Here is an 18,542-nt window from a genome sequence, read left to right as displayed (position 1 = left end):
GGCCAAAGAGAGATAAAAGAGCGCATTGAAAAAGAGAATTACATAACAATAGAAAAGACCGGAAGAACAGGATGACAGTGCCTGAAAAAGTAGAAATAAATTAGGGCACGGCAGTTAAGAGATTAGGTCGTTAGTGAGTCTGTTAGTCGTTGCTAAAAATGACCGGATCGACTGTGGAGAGAGATTTCCGCCTAGATTTTTCTAGTCCGAGTCGACGAAATTTCCCAGGATGGAATGACATCAGCTATCCCAAAGGTGAACACTTTTCTACGGAGTAGTTACTGGGGACAACAGAGTGAGATCCTACAGACCTCGTGCCATCAACTGCAGTATGTGAAATCCGAGGGTTGCACAGAAGAAAGAGGTATCGAAGTTTTAAAAAAGCTCCCAAGAGTTAGACTGTTCGATAGATGCCAGGAACCCTCCCAATCGGACGCGTTCGTGCGAAGAAGGAAGAAAGATTAAATTAATTCCCCCCTCGGCCGGCAGTTCCCTCAACAACCCCCGATCGGAAGGGGGTGCGCTTCAGTTCATCCCTGCGAAGGCGAAGTAGAACCTCCAAAATGACCTGTCAGGAACGAAGGGATGGAAGAGGAAGGACGGGCGACAATCCCGACCGGGTCCAGGGCTGAAAAGGCGCGAGAGAATCGGAGGTGTCAGATGGGGATTTGCATCTATTATGCATCCGATGGATCTTGCCGGATGGGATGAAGGGAAAGCAGGGCAAGTGGAGAGAGGCAGAGAGGAAGGGGGAAAGGGCGAAGAAGTCCGGTTGTGATGGATTTTATTTTATTTTATTTTATTTTATTCTATTTATTTTTCATTTTTCTTCGTCGTTCTTTCATTATTAATTAATTAATTAATTTAATTTAGTTCATTCATGAATGGCTTGTCGGGCACCGACGTCATCGACTCGTCGGCAATGAGACTAATCAATGACTACGAAGTATGTGGTTCCATTGATCGCAACAATGGCCTTTCTTGCTTCCCTGGAACAGACTCAGAGTAATCTATAGAGTATCGACATCCTGGATAGGGAGTATCAAGATTTTTAGACCGACTTGTCATGCGGATGTAGGCAGATGTAAGTCAACGATGGCAGGCCGAATCCTGCAGCGACGATGATGCCATCTCTACTCGTCACCTGCTTGGCGGCTTCTTCTTTCTTTTTTTTCCTCTTCTCGTCCTGTTCTTTTCTTTCTTTTCATTTTCCTCTCTTCAACCTCCACCCTTTTCATCCTACTAGTAATTTCCTTCCCCAGCAATGCTCATCCGAGCCAGCCGTGGCGGATTCCCTTCAGCTCTCCACTTGGATGGATTTTAGCTGACGGCCTGCATGCCATGCATCTGCTTAATTAACTCCCCCCTCCAAATCCGAAATCTTATATCCTTATCCTGCATCCATCGCTCCGTCGTTCTCCCTTGGTGTTGTTTTTTCTTTTTCCTTTTCCTTTCGCCTCGTTTCTATATCTCGTGCTCTCTCCCCCTTCTTGACTGCGTACATAGACTCTGAATCCCTCGCTCGCATCTTGTAAACCATCCCAGAACATCGCTTTCTCTCTCTCCCCTTGATCCTATCCCCGCTTCTCTACAGGCCGCGCCTTACTCAAACCCTGTTGCCTTGCTATCCCCATCGGATCGGGAGGGTTCAAACTCTGATGTCGTCAAACTAACCCGCTGCAAGGTAAGCTGGTTTACTTTTCTTCTCTTTTTTTCCTTGGTTCGACCGTTGACCCACGGTTGGGCTCCGTCTCGTTGCGTATTCCCCTCGGGTCTCATTTAATTGCCACCCATTCCCCGGAGGGTCTGGAACACGGATCGGACGGAGGGTGTGCGAGAGATCGATGATCCTCTGCTTATAATTTCTCTGCCCAACGATGTAGCCTCAAATTTTTTTTTTCCCCCCTCTTTAAATAAAAAGAAAAATCCTCTGATCCAATCTAACGGTTGTTACCCCTGCAGCCCCCGGTTTTTACTTCCTTCTATTTCTTTCTCCCGAGCATTCCCACGGTGTTTTGGGGGCGCATTCCTCGGCTGTGTCAGCAACCGTTTTCTGTCTCACCTCCAGCATTCTCACGTTCGCATTAAGCAATTGAGTGCAGATCCGTCCGTCGCATGTTTACTGTTCCCGTCGCTTTTCCTTCGTCCTGCGATTCCACTCTGCCGGTTATAGGTCTGGTGGTTTGCCCCTTCACCGTGCCTGAGAGGGGCCTTTGGGTCCTATAGAAATCTTTTGTCTGCTTCGTTTCACCTTCGTCGGCCCTCAAGCAAGACGACGGATTTCTGAGTTTGTCGCAATGCCTTCCATATGGGAAAAGACGAAAGGCACCTCTAAGAAGGGATTTGACAAGGCATGGCACCAGCTCGATAAGCTCGGTGATCCGGTAAACCGGTTGTCCTATCGGGTGGGAGCCGAGGCCTTTTGGCCCATGACTCTCGACAAAGAAAGCGACAAAGCTGCCCGCATTCTGCGCAGCTTCTGCAAAGATGGTTTCTATGCCGAGGAGGATACCAGACGCCAGAGCACGGAAAGCGCCACAAGCAAAAGGTCCAGTAAACTCGATCGACCAAAAGGCAAACAGCGCGTGATCAAGAAGATTCCTACTCAGGTCATTCAGCAAGCAAAAGGTCTCGCGATCTTCACGACCATGCGCACTGGCTTATGGCTTAGTGGCTCTGGCGGCAGTGGTGTGCTTCTGGCTCGAATCCCCGAAACGGGCGAATGGAGTCCACCCTCCGGTATCATGTTGCATACGGCGGGTGTCGGCTTTCTGGCTGGTGTTGACATCTACGACTGCGTGGTCGTCATCAATACATACGAAGCGTTGGAGGCCTTCAAGAAGGTGCGCTGCACACTGGGAGGAGAAGTGAGCGCATCGGCCGGTCCGGTGGGCATGGGCGGCGTCCTCGAGTCGGAGGTTCATAAACGCCAGGCTCCCATCTGGACCTATATGAAGAGCCGCGGACTCTATGCGGGTGTGCAAGTGGACGGAACTATCATCATCGAGCGAACCGACGAGAACGAGAGATTCTTCGGCGAGCGAATATCAGTAACGGACATCCTCGCAGGCAAGGCGAAATCCCCGCCTGCCTCCATCAAAACCCTTATCCAGACTATCAAGGCTGCACAAGGTGATACCGATGTAGACGAAAGCCTGGTGCCCCCTCCGGGAGAAACGCCTGGTGACGCAGACCTCACACCGGCGGAACATACCTTCGGCATCCCTGCTGCAGACGACCCCGATCCGTTCGGTGTCAAAGCCCTAGAAGCGGAGGGGCTCTTCATCCGCGAAGCCGGCACGAAGACGCGGCCCAGTGTCGAAGCCTTTGACTTCAAGCCCAGTCCCAGCAGTCCCGTCTTTGCCACCTTCCGACGCAGTGTCGACAGCTCGCCTCGCAATAGCTGGCGAGCCAGCGTGCAGAGCTATGCCAGCATGGATCGTGGCACCCAGACCGACGTCGCTCCACCCACCGCGCCTACCTCCGTCAGTCGTGCATCGTCCCGAAGTAACCGCGATTTTTCAGATCGTTTCGAGTCCACCCCGTGGGAGACCGAGGAGAACCGCTGGGACACGATCATCCCCGAGCAGCGGAAAGAACAAGATATCCATCATCTTGAGCATGACCGGGACAACCACGAGGACGACGACAAGGATCTCCTGGATGACGACGATTTCGAGGTCCATGAGGTCAGCAGTGCTACCATCACCAAGCGTGATAGCGCCGCCTCTTCCCCGGTGTCCTTGGAAGATCCCACGGTCCCCGCCGAACTTCGAGGCCAGTCTCCCACCTTCACCCGCGCCCGACTCGTGACGATTCCAAAGCGCGCTCCTCCCGCTCTTCCCCCGCGAAACCCTCAACGAGCTCCCGTCTCCCTCTCGACGCCAAACTCACCAACCTCCGTCCCTTCGTCTCCCGATGGCAGACGCTCCGTGGCATCCACCTCCGGACTGGCATCGGTCGACGAGCTCACCGAACTCCCTCTGCATCCCAACAACGATACCTCCAGTCTCTCGTCCAAGCGATCCGACACTTCGGGACGGTTCCGTCGCGCTTCCCCCGAACGAGACGACTTCCACTCTGTGTCCAGTGCCCCTTCATCCGACCGTGCCTCCGACACAGAGATCAGCACCAACAAGGACGCTTCCATCTCTGACATCGCTTCGTCGAAAACCGATCATCCCATCGAAGTCCCTTCCACCGAGGACGCACCACTGGAATCCACCAAGACCATCACGGAGAACGATTCTGAGACTATCGCTACTCCCGCCGCTACCACCGTCCATCATCCTCAAGCTGTATAGACCTTTGGTTTCAGTCTTGCACCTTCCTGCTTTTCTCCGCCTTCTTTCTGTATATATTGCATTCTTCTATACCCTCGCAAATAATCCCGCCCGTCCTTGAGATTCGCCTATTCTCTGTCCATAGGACGACGACCTGATATCCTGACCACATGCATGTACCATTGTCAACTTCGTCATTTATCATTCTATCCATATCCACTATTGTCTTACTACCTGTCTTCGTTTCGGTCTTGATCTCGGCGCTATCTCTTGGACATGCTTTGGTTATATAAGATGGCTATATCATCTGATCTGGTCGTTTCCCTGTTATAATTTGTGTTGTGCTGTGTTGTATTTATCATTGTTCTCTTCTCTTCTTTTGTTAGCGTATCGGCGCGTGTTGATGGGATTGGATTGGGATTTCTCTTTGGCATGAGATACCTTGGCGCCTGGATCTTTCGTTATTTTGTTGGACGGGATGATGATGAAGAATATACCATATTACACTATACTACCGTTGAATACGACCGGGCAAGGCGCCAGGTTGAGTTTTGAATTTAATCATATCCCATTGCGTTGAACTCCGAAGGGCAATTGATATTCAGTATACTGCGAACGTTGATGCATAAAAAAAAGAACGTCTTTCTGGCTGATCCAAGAAAATACCCAACCGTCCAACCACATAGTAATACTCTGGAGGGCTCGGGACATCGAGGTCCTATATCAATGAGGACAGCAGATGCAGATTCAATCGAGAGGCGTTAATAGATCCTGGCCTTCAGGAATCAGCCAGGTTGAGCAAAGATAAAACACAAAAAGGGTATTTTTGTTACCTTCCACCAGCTCCACACTCTCTAAAAAGCAGCACCAAGCTGCCATAAAAGCTCAAGGTAATGAAGCAATTCACCCCAAAACCCCCGAACGAGACCACAAAGATAGAGCACAATCCAATGGCTGAACGGCCCCTGATCACCCCAAAACCAAGACCAAAATTTCACGATCAGGTCAGTCACCCAGAACGACCGAAGTCTCACCGTCAGGCCGAACCAAGACCACCCCGTCAGGCAGAGCCAAAACCACACCGTATCGTCATCTAGCTCCGGCACTCCTGCCGTGCGCAACTCGTCTCGAATTTCCGCCCTCCGTTGACTGATATTGTGCAATTTGAGAAGGTCTCTCTGATTCTCTTCTATAAGTACATCCATAATCGTGTCATATAGGCGTTTTTCGTTCAGCGACGGCAGGGGGTCGTTGTCTCTATGGGCGCGGTACTCTCGGTCGTGGAATTGTGACTGGCGCACCTGGACTTGCTGTTGTCGGGCTTGTATGCGGTCTCGCAGGGGGCTCTCGTCGGCCAGGAGATCGGTATTCTCGCGCCGTAGATTTTCGAGTCTTTCGCGGTCCATTTTGTTTGTTGGGATGAGGATGGGTCTGTCTAAAGAGGGACTTTCTTTGGGTGGGTGGCTTCTGCCGTTTGATAGTTGATGTATGAAGGATATAGTTGATATGGAATGGGTTGAGATTGGATATAGATGGATGTTCATCGTTGGTGGTCTATAGGAGGGTACATTTGGGTTGTTGTTTTCCTGGCCATTGCTCTTGCCTTTCACTAGGTGTTGTTGCTATAGATGTGGGATATTGTTGTCTGGTCTTGCCTGATTGTCTGTTCGTCAAATGAGCCGGCGAAGCAAGTCAATAGGATGCTAGGAAGGAGGTAGGACGGTGTATTCTTTTCCTTGTTGCCATTTCCTAATGATTGTCATTGAGATACAAACGCAGCATACCTACTCTGCTGCAGGATATATACTAAGCGTTGTCTTGGCAAAGAGAAGGAACTCCAATAATCGAATAACTCAATTCCTTCTACTCCGTATTCTACGTCCAGAATCCATCACAGACCAATTCTACTTCTCTTATCCCCCAACCAGTGTTCCCTACACTACCAATACTAGTCTACTACTTCCAAGTGGAGTGGATCCCCGCCCGATGTAACGATCGACGGTCTCCCCGCCAATCGACTCTCCCCTCACGCAAGGAGCAAGGATTAACCTCCGGCTTCCAGTGCTTATCACCCACGGAGTACCGAGTAATCCTACGCTGATTGCGGTGGCCCTAATTCCCGGCTTGCTTTAAAAAGGCGCCGCATTCCTTTCCCCTCTTCTGTTCACTCCCCGCTCCTCCCGACTTCCTGACCTAGACAACTGCGTCTCTAGGCTGAGCCATCTCAATGTCGTCTGCTTCGCTTGCTTTCAATCTCGGCCTGGCGGCTGTCGTTGCGGGTCAATATTTCCCGCCGACCCCCGAGGGCGTGAAGGTTGTCGAGTCGAAGCATCAGGAGGGGGTGAAGATCTCGTACAAAGAGGTATTTTGATCTATCTTCTGATGATCAGATTGTGTTGTTGCAATTGACATCGATTGACCGTTAATGAATCCGTAGCCTGGTATCTGTGAGACGACCCCCGGTGTCAAGTCCTACTCTGGTTACGTTCATCTGCCCCCAGGCACGTTAGAGGATCTGTCGCTAGATCAGGATTACCCCATAAACACCTTTTTCTGGTTCTTCGAATCGCGAAATGATCCCATCAACGCGCCCTTGTCCATCTGGATGAATGGAGGCCCTGGAAGTTCATCGATGATCGGCTTGATGCAGGAGAACGGTCCCTGTATCGTCAACGCCGATTCGAACTCCACGGAGCTGAACCCCTGGTCCTGGAACAACTACGTAAACATGCTGTACATCGACCAGCCGAACCAGGTCGGCTTCAGTTACGACACGGCCACCAATGGCACGCTCGATCGGCTGACAGGCAAGATGGACGTCTCCCCGTTCCCGGACGGCGAGGTTCCCGAGCAGAACAACACCTTCTACGTGGGCACGTTCCCCAGTCTAAACCAGTCTGCCAGTGCCAACACTACGCAGAACGCTGCCCGAGCGCTGTGGCACTTTGCGCAGACCTGGTTCTCGGAGTTTCCTCACTACAAGCCCCATGACGACCGGGTGAGCATTTGGACTGAGTCGTACGGCGGTCGGTATGGCCCGTCCTTCACGTCTTTCTTCCAGGAACAGAACCAGAAGATTGCCGACGGATCCATATCCACAGATTTCGATGCCCACTACATTCACCTGGACACGCTGGGAATCATCAACGGCTGTATCGACCTGCTGGTTCAGGCGCCCGGGTACCCCGAGATGGCGTTTAACAATACTTACGGCATTGAGGCCATCAACCAGACCATCTTTGACAGGGCAATGGACGCCTGGAGTAAGCCCGGCGGCTGCAAGGACCTGATCACCAAATGTCGTTCCCTTGCGGCCGAGGGCGACCCGAAGATGTACGGGAACAATAGAACGGTCAATGCCGCCTGCAAGGACGCCAACGATTACTGTTCCAACCAAGTGGAGGGACCGTATCAGCTGTTCTCTGGACGGGGTTATTATGACATTGCACACCTGAACCCGGATCCGTTCCCACCCTCGTCCTTTTTGGGGTATCTGAGCCAGCACTGGGTGCAGGGGGCACTCGGCGTTCCTGTCAACTTCACCGAATCCATCGATAGTGTCTACAACGGGTTTGATGCCACCGGCGATTACCCCCGGTCGGACGTGCGCGGGTATCTGGAGGACATCGCCTACGTCCTGGAATCCGGCATCAAGGTGGCTCTGGTGTACGGGGATCGCGACTACGCGTGCCCGTGGAACGGGGGCGAGGTGGTCAGTCTGCAGGTGAACTATACCGATGCCGATCTGTTCCGGTCGGCCGGCTACGCGCCGCTCCAGACCAACGCGACGTACGTTGGCGGTCGCGTCCGCCAGCACGGAAACTTTTCGTTCACCCGCGTCTTTCAGGCCGGCCACGAGGTGCCCGCGTATCAACCGCAGACGGCGTACGAGATCTTCCACCGGGCCTTGTTCAACCGGGACATTGCGACTGGTAAGGTCTCAACGGCGGCGAACCATGAATACTCCAGCGAGGGGCCCTCATCTACGTGGAATATCACCAATGAGGTGCCTGCTAACCCGGCACCGACATGCTACATCTTGTCGCTGAGCACGTGCACCGACGAGCAGATTGAGCGGGTGAGGAATGGAACGGCACTGATTGAGGATTATATCGTAGTGGGTTGAGAAGAGGCGGACGGACATGGCGACGCGGTTGCATGTGGAGTATTGATCAGTCAATAGCCAAGATAGAGTAAATCCTAAATACAGAGCATGGATGCATATTCACCAGATGGAAATACCTCGGCAGAGACAGTAGTGAAAGTAGGGCTCAATGATGCCTCAGGCTCCCAGACGGGTCGGCGGACGGAATAGGATAAAGCCGACGCAGCCAATCAGGGGCGCAAGAGGAATGGCTACGACCACAGCTGGCGGCGGGCGGCATAACCTTGATCGCGCTGTTTGTTTTGACCCAACTGCTGGTTGTCCTGAAGAGATGATGCTTCAACGATCATTGCCAGCCGAAGATAACTACTTTCGAAGTGTCGCCTTCCCTTCCTAGTCCTTCCTGCCTGCCATCCTTCCTCCTTCCCCCTCGCCGCATTCCTTGAGTTTTTATGGGCAGTCCCGTCCATCATCCCCTACTAGGCATTCCGACCCCCTCTCCCCCCACCCTACATTCCCATGGCTCGTTCATTGACCGACCGACAAGCCGATGAACTGTGAGTGGCATTCTCCGTATTGACTGGGGGGGCTTCTTGGGCCGGGCTAATGTTGTTTCGGGCTAGTCATAAGGCTATGATAGCGTACTTAATCGCAAATGACCTACCGGATACCACCGCGGCCTTGCGAAAAGAGGTGAACTTCGGGGAAGATGTGTTTAGTACGACGACCGCGAAGAAGTACGAGGGGATGTTAGAGAGAAAATGGACGAGCATTGCACGGTTACAAAAAAAGGTATATCTCTATAGATTTATCTATATCTACCCCATTCAGATCCCACATGTCCAGTCCTACCCCAGTTCTACCCTACCGCTTGGAGAAAACCCCGCATAACCTCTAATCGCGAACGGAACAGATCATGGAGCTGGAGTCGATAAACGGAGAACTACGAACCGAGTTAGAAAACACAACGCCTGCCTCCCGTTTACGCCGCAAGCAAGACCCGTCGTCGTGGCTGCCCAGCACCGCCCGGTATTCGCTAGAGTCGCACCGAGAGAACATAAATTGCGTTGCCTTCCACCCCTCTTTCACCTCGATTGCCTCCGGTTCGGATGATTGTACGATCAAGATATGGGATTGGGAGCTCGGCGAGCTGGAGCGCACGCTGAAGGGTCATACGCGAGCCGTGCGGGATATTGACTACGGCGGTCGGCGGGATAACGTCCTTCTCGCGTCCTGCAGTTCCGATCTCTCGATCAAGCTGTGGAAGCCGACAGACGACTATAAGAATATTCGGACGTTACAAGGCCACGACCATATCGTGAGCGCGGTGCGGTTTATGCCTTCGGGCGATCTGCTGCTGAGTGCTAGTCGAGACGAAGACATACGAGTCTGGGACGTGACGACCGGGTTCTGCGTGCGGACGATAAACGGCCATGCCGGCTGGGTGCGGGATATCAGTCTGTCGTATGACGGGAAGTTTCTGCTGTCGACGCACGACATGACGGCCCGCCTGTGGGACATTTCGAGCCTCTCCAATCCGGAACTCAAGCAGACGTTGCTCGGCCATGAGAACTTCAACGAATGCTGTGCGTTTGCCCCGGCCGCGGCATTCCCGTTCCTGGCCCCGTTGGCGGGGCTCGGCAAGCGCCCTTCAACAAGCGGGGACTTCATGGCGACTGGATCGCGTGATAAAACGATTAAACTGTGGGATGCTCGCGGGACCTGCTTCCTGACGTTAAGCGGCCATGACGGCTGGGTGCAGGCGCTGGTGTTCCACCCCGGGGGGAAGTATCTGCTATCGGTGGCGGACGACAAGACGTTGCGATGCTGGGATTTGAGCCAGCAAGGGAAATGCGTCAAGAAGATCGAGGCCCACGACCGCTTTGTCACCTGTCTGAAATGGGCGCCGGGCGTCGCGAAGATCGTCCAGGGCACTGACGGTGGCGGTGCGGAGGGCGGCGAGGAAGGTCATGTCGATATGCGCTGTGTTATCGCAACGGGCGGCTGGGATCAGAAGCTAAAGATCTTTGCCGGTTGACTAGAAAGGAAGATTTGTGTTTCCCGATTTCTTTTTTATGCCCTCTATTAGCGACTAAATGAGCCTTGGTTTGAGGCTAAACGATGAATTGCTCCTTTTCTGGATTTCTGATATTACGTAGGTTCATCATCATGGATAGAGATTGGAGGATTCTGTATAGATTAACGTAATTAAGCCGAGAGAATTGAATTCCCAGGAATGATCAAAGCATCTCCTGATGCAGCGAATCGAAGCTTCTCGAACCTTCTCCGGGCCGGCGGTCAAGCGACGTCACACGTCACACTTCCAAGGCTCCCAGGCTCCCAGGCTCCATCCGGACTGGCTGGCGTCACCTGAAAAGGCCGCCCTTTCATACTTCCATCGCCCCTCTCGTCTTCTTCTCGTCCTTCGCTGATTCGTGTCTCATCTCTCCTGCATTCTCTCTCTCCCTTTCGATCAATTTGGATCCTCTCTTGTCACGCCATATCCTACTATATATCCCCGATCAGTATACCACGACACCTGGATCTTGACAAGGTCCCTCTCACCCCCGCGAACCTTCTACGTCATTCGAGTTCTAACCAGCTTACTCCCTGTTTGCACAACCCGGATCATAACTGGAATTCCTTCCCTCCCCCTTCGCTACCCCGGGTGACTTTTGCACCTGCAATCTTTTCCTGTCATATTTATTTACTTGCGGATCCAGCGTTCATACCCATTGGGTTCCTCCAATTAGCGTTTTCGTTGATCTTGCTTTTCTGCCGGGCACTTAAGTACCTCGACCTGCACCCCGCACGCACGATCATTCGCACACGCACAACAATACACAATGGTTGCTGAAACAAAACTCTACGATTCCTTGAGCATCAAACCTGAGGCGTCTCAGGATGAAATTAAGAAAGCTTACCGGAAGGCCGCCTTGAAGTACCATCCGGATAAGAACAAAGATAACCCCTCTGCGTCGGAGAAGTTTAAGGGTATGTTATCCTATCCCCTTGTTGGTTTTTGACTGTTGCAATGGCATTGATGGCTAACGTTCTTTCTATATGTAGAGGTCTCGCAAGCTTATGAAGTTCTTTCCGACCCCGAAAAGCGCAAGGTCTATGACCAATTCGGCCTCGAGTATCTCCTGCGCGGTGGTCCTCCCCCGTCGCCCGGTGGTGGCGCCGGCGGCGCAGGAGGTAGTCCGTTCGAGGGTGGCATGCCCGGAGGGTTCTCGTTCGGAGGCATGCCTGGCGGCGGCGGCGGCGGAGCCCGCACCTTCCACTTCTCCACGGGTCCCGGGGGCGGCGGCCGATCCGGCTTCAGCTTCAGCTCCGCCGACGATATTTTCAAAAACTTCGCCAAGGCCGGCGGCGGCGGAATGGGCGGCATGGACGACGATGATCTCTTCTCGATGCTCGGCGGCGGGCTAGGCGGTGGTGGTGGTCGGAGTTTCCGCTCGAGTCGTGGTCCTAGCAGCTTCGGGCAGTCCTCTCGGCGCGCTCCGCCGCCTGAGCCTACTGTGATGGAGAAGGAGCTGCCGCTGACCTTGGAGGAGTTGATGCGCGGTACTACTAAGAAGGTCACGGTTAAGAGCAAGGCGTTCGATGCTAGTGGCAAGCGGACCGTTCAGGACGTGACCCTGGAGGCCAACATCAAGCCTGGTCTGCGGACGGGCTCGAAGATCAAGTACCGCGGCGTGGGCGACCAAGAAGAAGGTGGTCGTCAGGACGTGCATCTTATCGTTACAGAGGTAGGTTATCCCTTATTCACATCCAGCCAGCCTTATGGAGGATAAATACTAACGATCTATACAGAAATCAAACCCCAACTTCAAACGCCACGGCGACAACCTCATCACCACCGTCGACCTCACCCTTAAAGAGGCTCTCACGGGCTGGGAGCGGATCGTCCGCACCATCGACGGCAAGTCGATCAGAGTCGCCAAGCCAGGTCCGACGCAGCCCGGCCACGAAGAACGGTATCCGGGCTGGGGCATGACGATATCGAAGAAGCCCAACGAGCGAGGCGACCTGATCGTTCGGGTTAACGTCAAATTCCCGACGAGCTTGACTAGCGAACAGAAGGACGTGCTGAAGGACGTGCTTCCTAATTGAGTTCTGAATTTCGTGGATTATACCTCTTAGCATGGATGGCGTTTTTTGTTTTAGGGAGCGGTTGGCGGTTTTTGCTTTTGCTTTGCTCTTTGTATATGGTGTTACTAATGATCGCTGATGATGATGATGATTGGTGTTGAAATTTATACTCTATTTTGTAGAGCATTGGCAATAAAAGTATCTATCAATTCCTCGAATGCTGAATAGTAAACCGACCTCATAAATCCAAGCTAATCCCAAATAAGCCTAGCCCGAGCATCTGACTTATCTTATCGCTCCTCGTGACAACAACAATAATGTCGCATGTACAAATGACCTCCGCTCCGCACGCCGCAGCTCTCTTCTCCGCAACAACCTACCCAGCCTAGCTAGCTAAGCTACGAAGCACGGAGCAAGTAGCTACTTAACCAGACCATCATCCTACCCTTCATATTCCAACCAATCCCTCCTATATTCATTATCTACGGAATCATCCTCTATTTTATTAGACCCCCCTCACCGCAAGAACCAGCGAAAGACCCAAGACCAGGGAAAATGCGCCGCAGAATCACCTTCGTTCAACGTCCCGACTCACCCTTCGATCTCGACCAGGCCCAGTTATCTAAAGACGCGCTTTCCGTGCGTCAGGTGCTCGCTGCTCGTGAGGAGAGGGTCACGTTGGGCGTTGAGGAGGTTGCGGAGGAGAAGGTATTGTTTTTTTGGTTCCTTGTGGAGTGGAGTGGAGTAGTTGGTTGATGCTGATTTGTGATAATGAGGTTTCTAGATTCGAGATGTGTTGGAACAATCGCATCAGTTGCATGTTCGGTGGGCTAGTGAGGAGGTCTTTGATGCTGTGACGCCGTTTTCGAGTCGTGTGGCGCCCGGGTTGCATGTGCTGTGGACGCCGAGGGAGGGAGGGAGTGAGACGTGAGTTTTTTCTCATTCTTCATATGTTTCTTTGAGGGGAATGGTTTGTTCCTGGGCTTGTTTGACGGCTAACCGATTGAGTGGTTCCGGGATAGACACTCGCTATGTGCATTGTTGAAAGAGGTGTTTGATGATGGATTGAAGTGTTCGAGTCCTGAGGTTTGTTTCCTTGCTGAATGCCGACTGGGCTATGGAGGCATACATGCTAATTGCTCTGTCTCGGTATACAGACTTCATTTGTCACACCCCCGGTCCTCTCGACGCGGTTCGCAGCCACCGCCGCATACCAATATCACGCATTGCTTCCCTCGCTCGATAATCTCGTCTCTTATATTCAGAAGAAACTCTGTGTCGGGTCAGGCTCCGACGAATGTCTCCGCCAAGCGGCGTCGTTGACCTCCGCGGACTCACTCGATATCAACTACGATAGTATCTCTCATGCCTTGACGTTAACGGGGTACTGGTCTCGTTCACCGGACGGGGGATGGACGGAACAGATCCGGAAACCGGCTGCCGGGGCTGGTCAGGTCGAAGTTGGGCTTCTCAGCACCGATAAGGCCGTTGAGCCAGAGGAGATCAAGATGGGTGGGTTGTTGGGGGTTATTGGGTCGGATGATAAATTGAGTATGTCGGATTGCTACTCCTATCTCTGGCTGTATTGATGCAGGAGGAGAAGGCCAATCGTTGAGCTAACTGTCTATTCAGAACCCACCCTGTTCTCGTTCCCTTCTCGCCATCATTCGCTCCCCAACGAGGCGACATACTCCGTCTCGTTTCCTGCCCCTACAGGCTTACATCCTACAATGACCATCTCCATTCCTCGCTCGGGCCTAGAACCCCCACCGGCCCCGGCAGACGCGACCTGCGCACTCCACACCTATCTGACGCTACCGTCAACAATCTTCGGCGACAAGTACCAGCTCGCCACGACAGACCCGCTGTTCCTGAATTCCCACCACCTCAAAGCCCTCCGCGCCGTGGCGGGCGAAACAGACCTCGAAGCCCCAGACTGGTTCGTCCCGCGCTGGGGCTCGAACTGGTTACTCGAACTCGCCACGCCGGACCAAGCAGACCAAGACAAAATCCAAGACCAACAAGGGGACTGGAACGTGACCATCCCACTCCATCTGCGATACCTGCGCCCCTCGGAAACCGGATACCGAACGGCCTCGGTGCCCTGGCCCGTCGTCTTCTGGGCCTGCACCACGGAAGAAGGCACCAAGATGGGGACGAACCCATTCGATCGCGTGAATCTGGGCTGGGAGGGCTTGTTCGGTCCCAGAACGATGTTCTACCAGCTCACTCCTCATCCTAAGAGCGGTGATCAGGAGAATCAAAGACATCGAGTCGTCGAGGATCTAGAAGTCCCGGTTCTGCAATTGAAGGAGGGCGGGTTCTTCCAGGGTAGGACTATTGAGTTGGGCACTGTTGTTGTCATTACGTTGGGTTTGCTGTGGGTGCTTTGGAGGTTGGGGGTGGTTGTTCGTACTTCTTCTTCGACTGGACAGAGGGGAACTGCTAGAACTGATCAGAGGAAGAAGGCGCAGTGACTTGCCTTCTTCCCCGTGCTTTTGTGCGTGAGAGAAAGAGAGGAAGGGAACAAGAGAGACTGTGATTAGCGTTTAATCGTTTACGGCAAGATTTATTCGTCTTCTGTTTCTCATCAAATGCATGAGTTAGAATGCATGGGTATTTAACATTGCATTTATACATATATATGATCGACCTTATACATCGGTAGGCATTAATATCAGACATTGCACATCAATCATATCACACGTAAGACATTACATGAATCATAGATATCATAGATCAGACAAGCATGGCATGGCGTAGTTCAGTGTAGTGTCGGTTCACTTTGACTGAACTTATAACTAGAGTAGAAGTGAAAGCAGAAGTGAGAGCGGAAGACCAAGACCAAGATCATACTAGGTCCTGCTGCGTCTGTCCCTGCTCCTGTCCCGGCCCCTGACCTGGTAGATCTGTAGATAGGAAATTATCCAAATCGACTTGCTGTAGACCAGGGATGTCGATTAGGATATCGCTGAGCCATGAGAATCCGGGATAGTCAGCTAGGGAATGTGTGGATTCGGTTGTCCCGGTCCCGGTCCCTGTCGCTGTCGTTGTTCCCGTCGCAAGTGGCTGTTGCTGGTGTTGGTGCTGTTGATGTTGCTGATTTTCCTCAGCCTGAGAAGCAAACTGCGGAAGCGCAGCCGCCGCCGCCGCGGCAGCGGAAGAAGAATTCGTATTTAAAACATCGCGCAACGCCTTAGTATCTTCCTCTTTCCGCTGCTGATGCAACAGAACAAGCAAATACGCCGTACTATGAGCCTCGCGCATAACAGCCGTATCATACGCCGTGGCGACCTCCCGAAGAGTACGCATAGCCTCGTTCAGCAGCGCCAACGAAGCCCGATTATCAATCGCCAGGAGCGTGCAGACAATTTGGAACGGCACATTCGCCACCTGATGCCAGGGACTGATTGCGGCAACCATGTCGCGCGTGGCGCGGAGGCCTTTCCCCGCGAGGCTGAGTACCCGGTCGAGTAGTTTCCCCGAGATGATATAGTTGAGGGCTCGTAGGCGGCGGTAGATGCAGAGCATGAGGTTGCACTGGGCGAGGATTAACGGTGGTTGGATGTGGATGTCGTCGAGGACGTTGGCGAGCGCGGTTTCCAGTTCCGATGTGTCTGGGGATTTGTTGGGGTCGAGGCTCTCGGAGAGGGGGAGGAGGTTGAAGATCTCCGTCGTGTAGTCGGTTGGTCGCGGGGTGGGGGAGAGGGAGGTCGCACCGTGTAGCACGACTCGCGTGCGTCCGAGCTCGAAGGAGATCCAGACGTTGAGATGTCGTGCCATGCCGTAGAGTCGGCGGCGGGTTTCCGGGTCGCAGTGTTCCGGCGAGGATCCCAGGACGGTCGTCGTGGTGTCTGGGAGTTGCTCGAGATGCAGGCCGCTGGCCTCGACGAGGTGCATGAGGGAGCAGCTGGCCATCCAGGCGGCGTGCGGCGTGGCGGTCATGCGCAGGTAGCCGACGCGGAGGACCATGCCGGTGACGATGTCGACGGACGAGGCTTCAGAGGGAAGGTGGTGCTCGAGGATGAGCCGCGCGGTTTCGACCAGCTGCAGCTCCGTCGGAATGGCCTGGCGGCGGGAGAAGAGGTAGCCGAACGCTGCGACGCCGCAGAGCACCGCATCGTACGGCCCATAGGGCAAGGCGGACTCGTGGGACGAAGGCAGCCATCGCCGACTCACTTGCCGGAGGATGCTGTCGCGATCGATAAACCCATAACACGGATCGACTTTCTCGAAGAAGATGGCCACTAGGGCTCGCATCTCATCCTGCGATAGCGTCTCCGTCACGGGGACCGCCACGGGCGATGACGAGGGAGGCATGGACGGCGGCGGCGGATGGCGCGCCCCGACGTTCCACGCAAACATATGAAGTCGGGGCGCATTGGCTGGGTCGATCTTCAGTCCCAATCTCCGCACGAAGGCCGCGCCGGAATTGGCTTCCAGCGAGCTGAGATCAACCCCAGGGACCGCTGGGGGCTGGGCCTGGTCCTGAGGCTTGGAGGCAATCGGTTCATCCAGAATGCTACCGGAGCCCGACGGCGGTCGGAAAGATCTGACGTCTTTCTTCTTGCGCGACAGCAAATCATAATGGCAGTCGACGCCGAATTGACAGCAGGTGGTACATGGCTGGTCGCCGGAGCATTTACGTTTGCGCGATTGACATGACACGCAGGCGACTCGGGAGCGCTTCCGAGCGGGCTCCTGATGATCGGTCATAGTCTAGAGCATCTCGGGGTTTGGCTGGGAGGGGCGGGTCTTATCAGATGTGAAGCCATTCAGACTTGGGAGGAGTACAGAGTAGTCAGACTGTCAGAGACTCGGAGACCCAAGAGTAGTACGGGAGTAGTCAGTCCAGGCACGGGGTCCCATGCCCAATCGGGCTAAGCGCATTAGCTCCCTTCGTTATTCTTACGGAGTCACATTCAAGTAACTACTTAGTTATCCTCTTATCTCTACTCCCTAGTATCTACGGAGTACCAGATGGAAATCAAATTTCTTCGGGCAGACAGCGGACACAATGATCATATATGACAGAGCTGTCTCGACAATATCTAACTACGCATGAGCTGCAAGGGACGGACAACCCATAAGTTACGCGTCATACACAGCCCACATTCCAGCTATGTCATAAAATCCTCACCAGAAATGAGCTCATGCTTTGTCCTGTTGTTCATCAGTCTCAGCGAGGCAAACCGGTCACCTGCTGGGCCACAATGCATGATGTTGAGCCGGTACTGCCGCTGCTGCGTCCATTGCGTGCGACAGCACTTTGCAGGACTTTGCATAACAGAAATGTGCCAGTTGTTCCTGGATGTCGGAGGAAATCCTTTCATGCGGCCAAGCTCTCGATGAATCGGAGTCAATTGATCCCGACAAAGGAGAGTTATCATCGACTGGGGTTCGGTTCGTGGTGAAGCCTGAAGGCAAGCTGGATCATCCACCTGCATCCACCACCGTGAAGTCACTGTGGAGCAGGTACCTAAGACACCCGCACTCCTGTGTGCATCCCCGGTCCCAGCCCCCAACTGTCCTCGCGAAATTCCGTCCATTATATAAAATCCATGCCATTCGGAACTGTAGCTGAGCTGGTACGATGCGGGTCTAGAGCTATACTAGACGCTGCATGCGGACGGCATCAAGTTATAAGTAGCGTACATGATTCCGAGAGGACAAGGCTCAAGCAAGGCAAGAACTGCCCGCATGGAAATAAAAATAAGCGCCTCCTTGAGTTACCCAGGGACCCAAGTTTGGGTCGGACGGGGCCCCCGTCGACGCTACAGGGCAAGTGGCGGTGGGTATGGGTTTCTGTGACAAACACATATTCATATTGAGAGCGAGCATCATCGAACAAGCGAGATGAGATCAGCAGGATGGAGGGATCGGCCAGCTCCTTGCAGCGTCGACATGCTGCAATGGAGACGGACAGGATTCGCAATCATTCCGACCGACAGTACGGAGTAGAGAAGAATGATCGCGTTGAATTGGGTGAGAGAAATGTAGAAAGGAAAGAGGAAAAAGGAAGAAGGAAAAGAACAGAGGTTCGGTTCGCTCTACAGTGC

At 53.4% G+C, this 18,542-nt stretch overlaps 8 protein-coding genes across 8 annotated transcripts; 6 read left to right on the top strand and 2 right to left on the bottom strand.

Moving 5' to 3' along the window:
- Positions 1 to 2,297: 2,297 nt before the first annotated feature.
- LDX57_008139 (uncharacterized protein) lies at positions 2,298 to 4,304 on the top strand (the record flags this gene model as incomplete). Its single annotated transcript, XM_046089866.1, has 1 exon — positions 2,298 to 4,304. One exon carries the CDS (start codon positions 2,298 to 2,300, stop codon positions 4,302 to 4,304), a length of 2,007 nt encoding a protein of 668 aa, XP_045945838.1.
- Positions 4,305 to 5,137: 833 nt separating this feature from the next.
- LDX57_008138 (uncharacterized protein) lies at positions 5,138 to 5,827 on the bottom strand (the record flags this gene model as incomplete). The annotated part of the gene is made up of 1 exon (XM_046089865.1): positions 5,138 to 5,827. The coding sequence occupies one exon, from the start codon at positions 5,825 to 5,827 to the stop codon at positions 5,138 to 5,140; it is 690 nt and encodes a 229-aa protein (XP_045945837.1).
- A 683-nt stretch (positions 5,828 to 6,510) lies between these two features.
- On the top strand, positions 6,511 to 8,409 carry cp1 (putative carboxypeptidase S1; the record flags this gene model as incomplete). The annotated part of the gene is made up of 2 exons (XM_046089864.1): positions 6,511 to 6,645; positions 6,721 to 8,409. 2 exons carry the CDS (start codon positions 6,511 to 6,513, stop codon positions 8,407 to 8,409), a joined length of 1,824 nt encoding a protein of 607 aa, XP_045945836.1.
- Positions 8,410 to 8,560: 151 nt separating this feature from the next.
- LIS1 (Lissencephaly-1) lies at positions 8,561 to 10,656 on the top strand. Its single transcript, XM_046089863.1, has 3 exons — positions 8,561 to 8,945; positions 9,012 to 9,180; positions 9,302 to 10,656. The coding sequence occupies exons 1-3, from the start codon at positions 8,908 to 8,910 to the stop codon at positions 10,424 to 10,426; spliced, it is 1,332 nt and encodes a 443-aa protein (XP_045945835.1). The 5' UTR covers positions 8,561 to 8,907; the 3' UTR covers positions 10,427 to 10,656.
- Positions 10,657 to 10,788: 132 nt separating this feature from the next.
- On the top strand, positions 10,789 to 12,704 carry SIS1 (putative DnaJ domain protein Psi). Its single transcript, XM_046089862.1, has 3 exons — positions 10,789 to 11,382; positions 11,458 to 12,140; positions 12,205 to 12,704. The coding sequence occupies exons 1-3, from the start codon at positions 11,235 to 11,237 to the stop codon at positions 12,502 to 12,504; spliced, it is 1,131 nt and encodes a 376-aa protein (XP_045945834.1). The 5' UTR covers positions 10,789 to 11,234; the 3' UTR covers positions 12,505 to 12,704.
- Positions 12,705 to 13,038: 334 nt separating this feature from the next.
- On the top strand, positions 13,039 to 14,072 carry PBN1_2 (protease B nonderepressible form; the record flags this gene model as incomplete). The annotated part of the gene is made up of 4 exons (XM_046089861.1): positions 13,039 to 13,191; positions 13,268 to 13,410; positions 13,506 to 13,569; positions 13,641 to 14,072. 4 exons carry the CDS (start codon positions 13,039 to 13,041, stop codon positions 14,070 to 14,072), a joined length of 792 nt encoding a protein of 263 aa, XP_045945833.1.
- A 141-nt stretch (positions 14,073 to 14,213) lies between these two features.
- On the top strand, positions 14,214 to 14,960 carry PBN1_1 (uncharacterized protein; the record flags this gene model as incomplete). Its single annotated transcript, XM_046089860.1, has 1 exon — positions 14,214 to 14,960. The coding sequence occupies one exon, from the start codon at positions 14,214 to 14,216 to the stop codon at positions 14,958 to 14,960; it is 747 nt and encodes a 248-aa protein (XP_045945832.1).
- Positions 14,961 to 15,333: 373 nt separating this feature from the next.
- LDX57_008132 (putative C6 transcription factor) lies at positions 15,334 to 17,199 on the bottom strand (the record flags this gene model as incomplete). The annotated part of the gene is made up of 1 exon (XM_046089859.1): positions 15,334 to 17,199. One exon carries the CDS (start codon positions 17,197 to 17,199, stop codon positions 15,334 to 15,336), a length of 1,866 nt encoding a protein of 621 aa, XP_045945831.1.
- Between the last annotated feature and the right edge of the window lie 1,343 nt (positions 17,200 to 18,542).

The sequence above is a fragment of the Aspergillus melleus genome, assembly GCF_016097325.1.
Source record: "Aspergillus melleus strain CBS 546.65 chromosome Unknown contig4, whole genome shotgun sequence".
NCBI classification, from domain to species: domain Eukaryota; kingdom Fungi; phylum Ascomycota; class Eurotiomycetes; order Eurotiales; family Aspergillaceae; genus Aspergillus; species Aspergillus melleus.
This window is presented reverse-complemented; position numbering and strand designations above follow the sequence as displayed.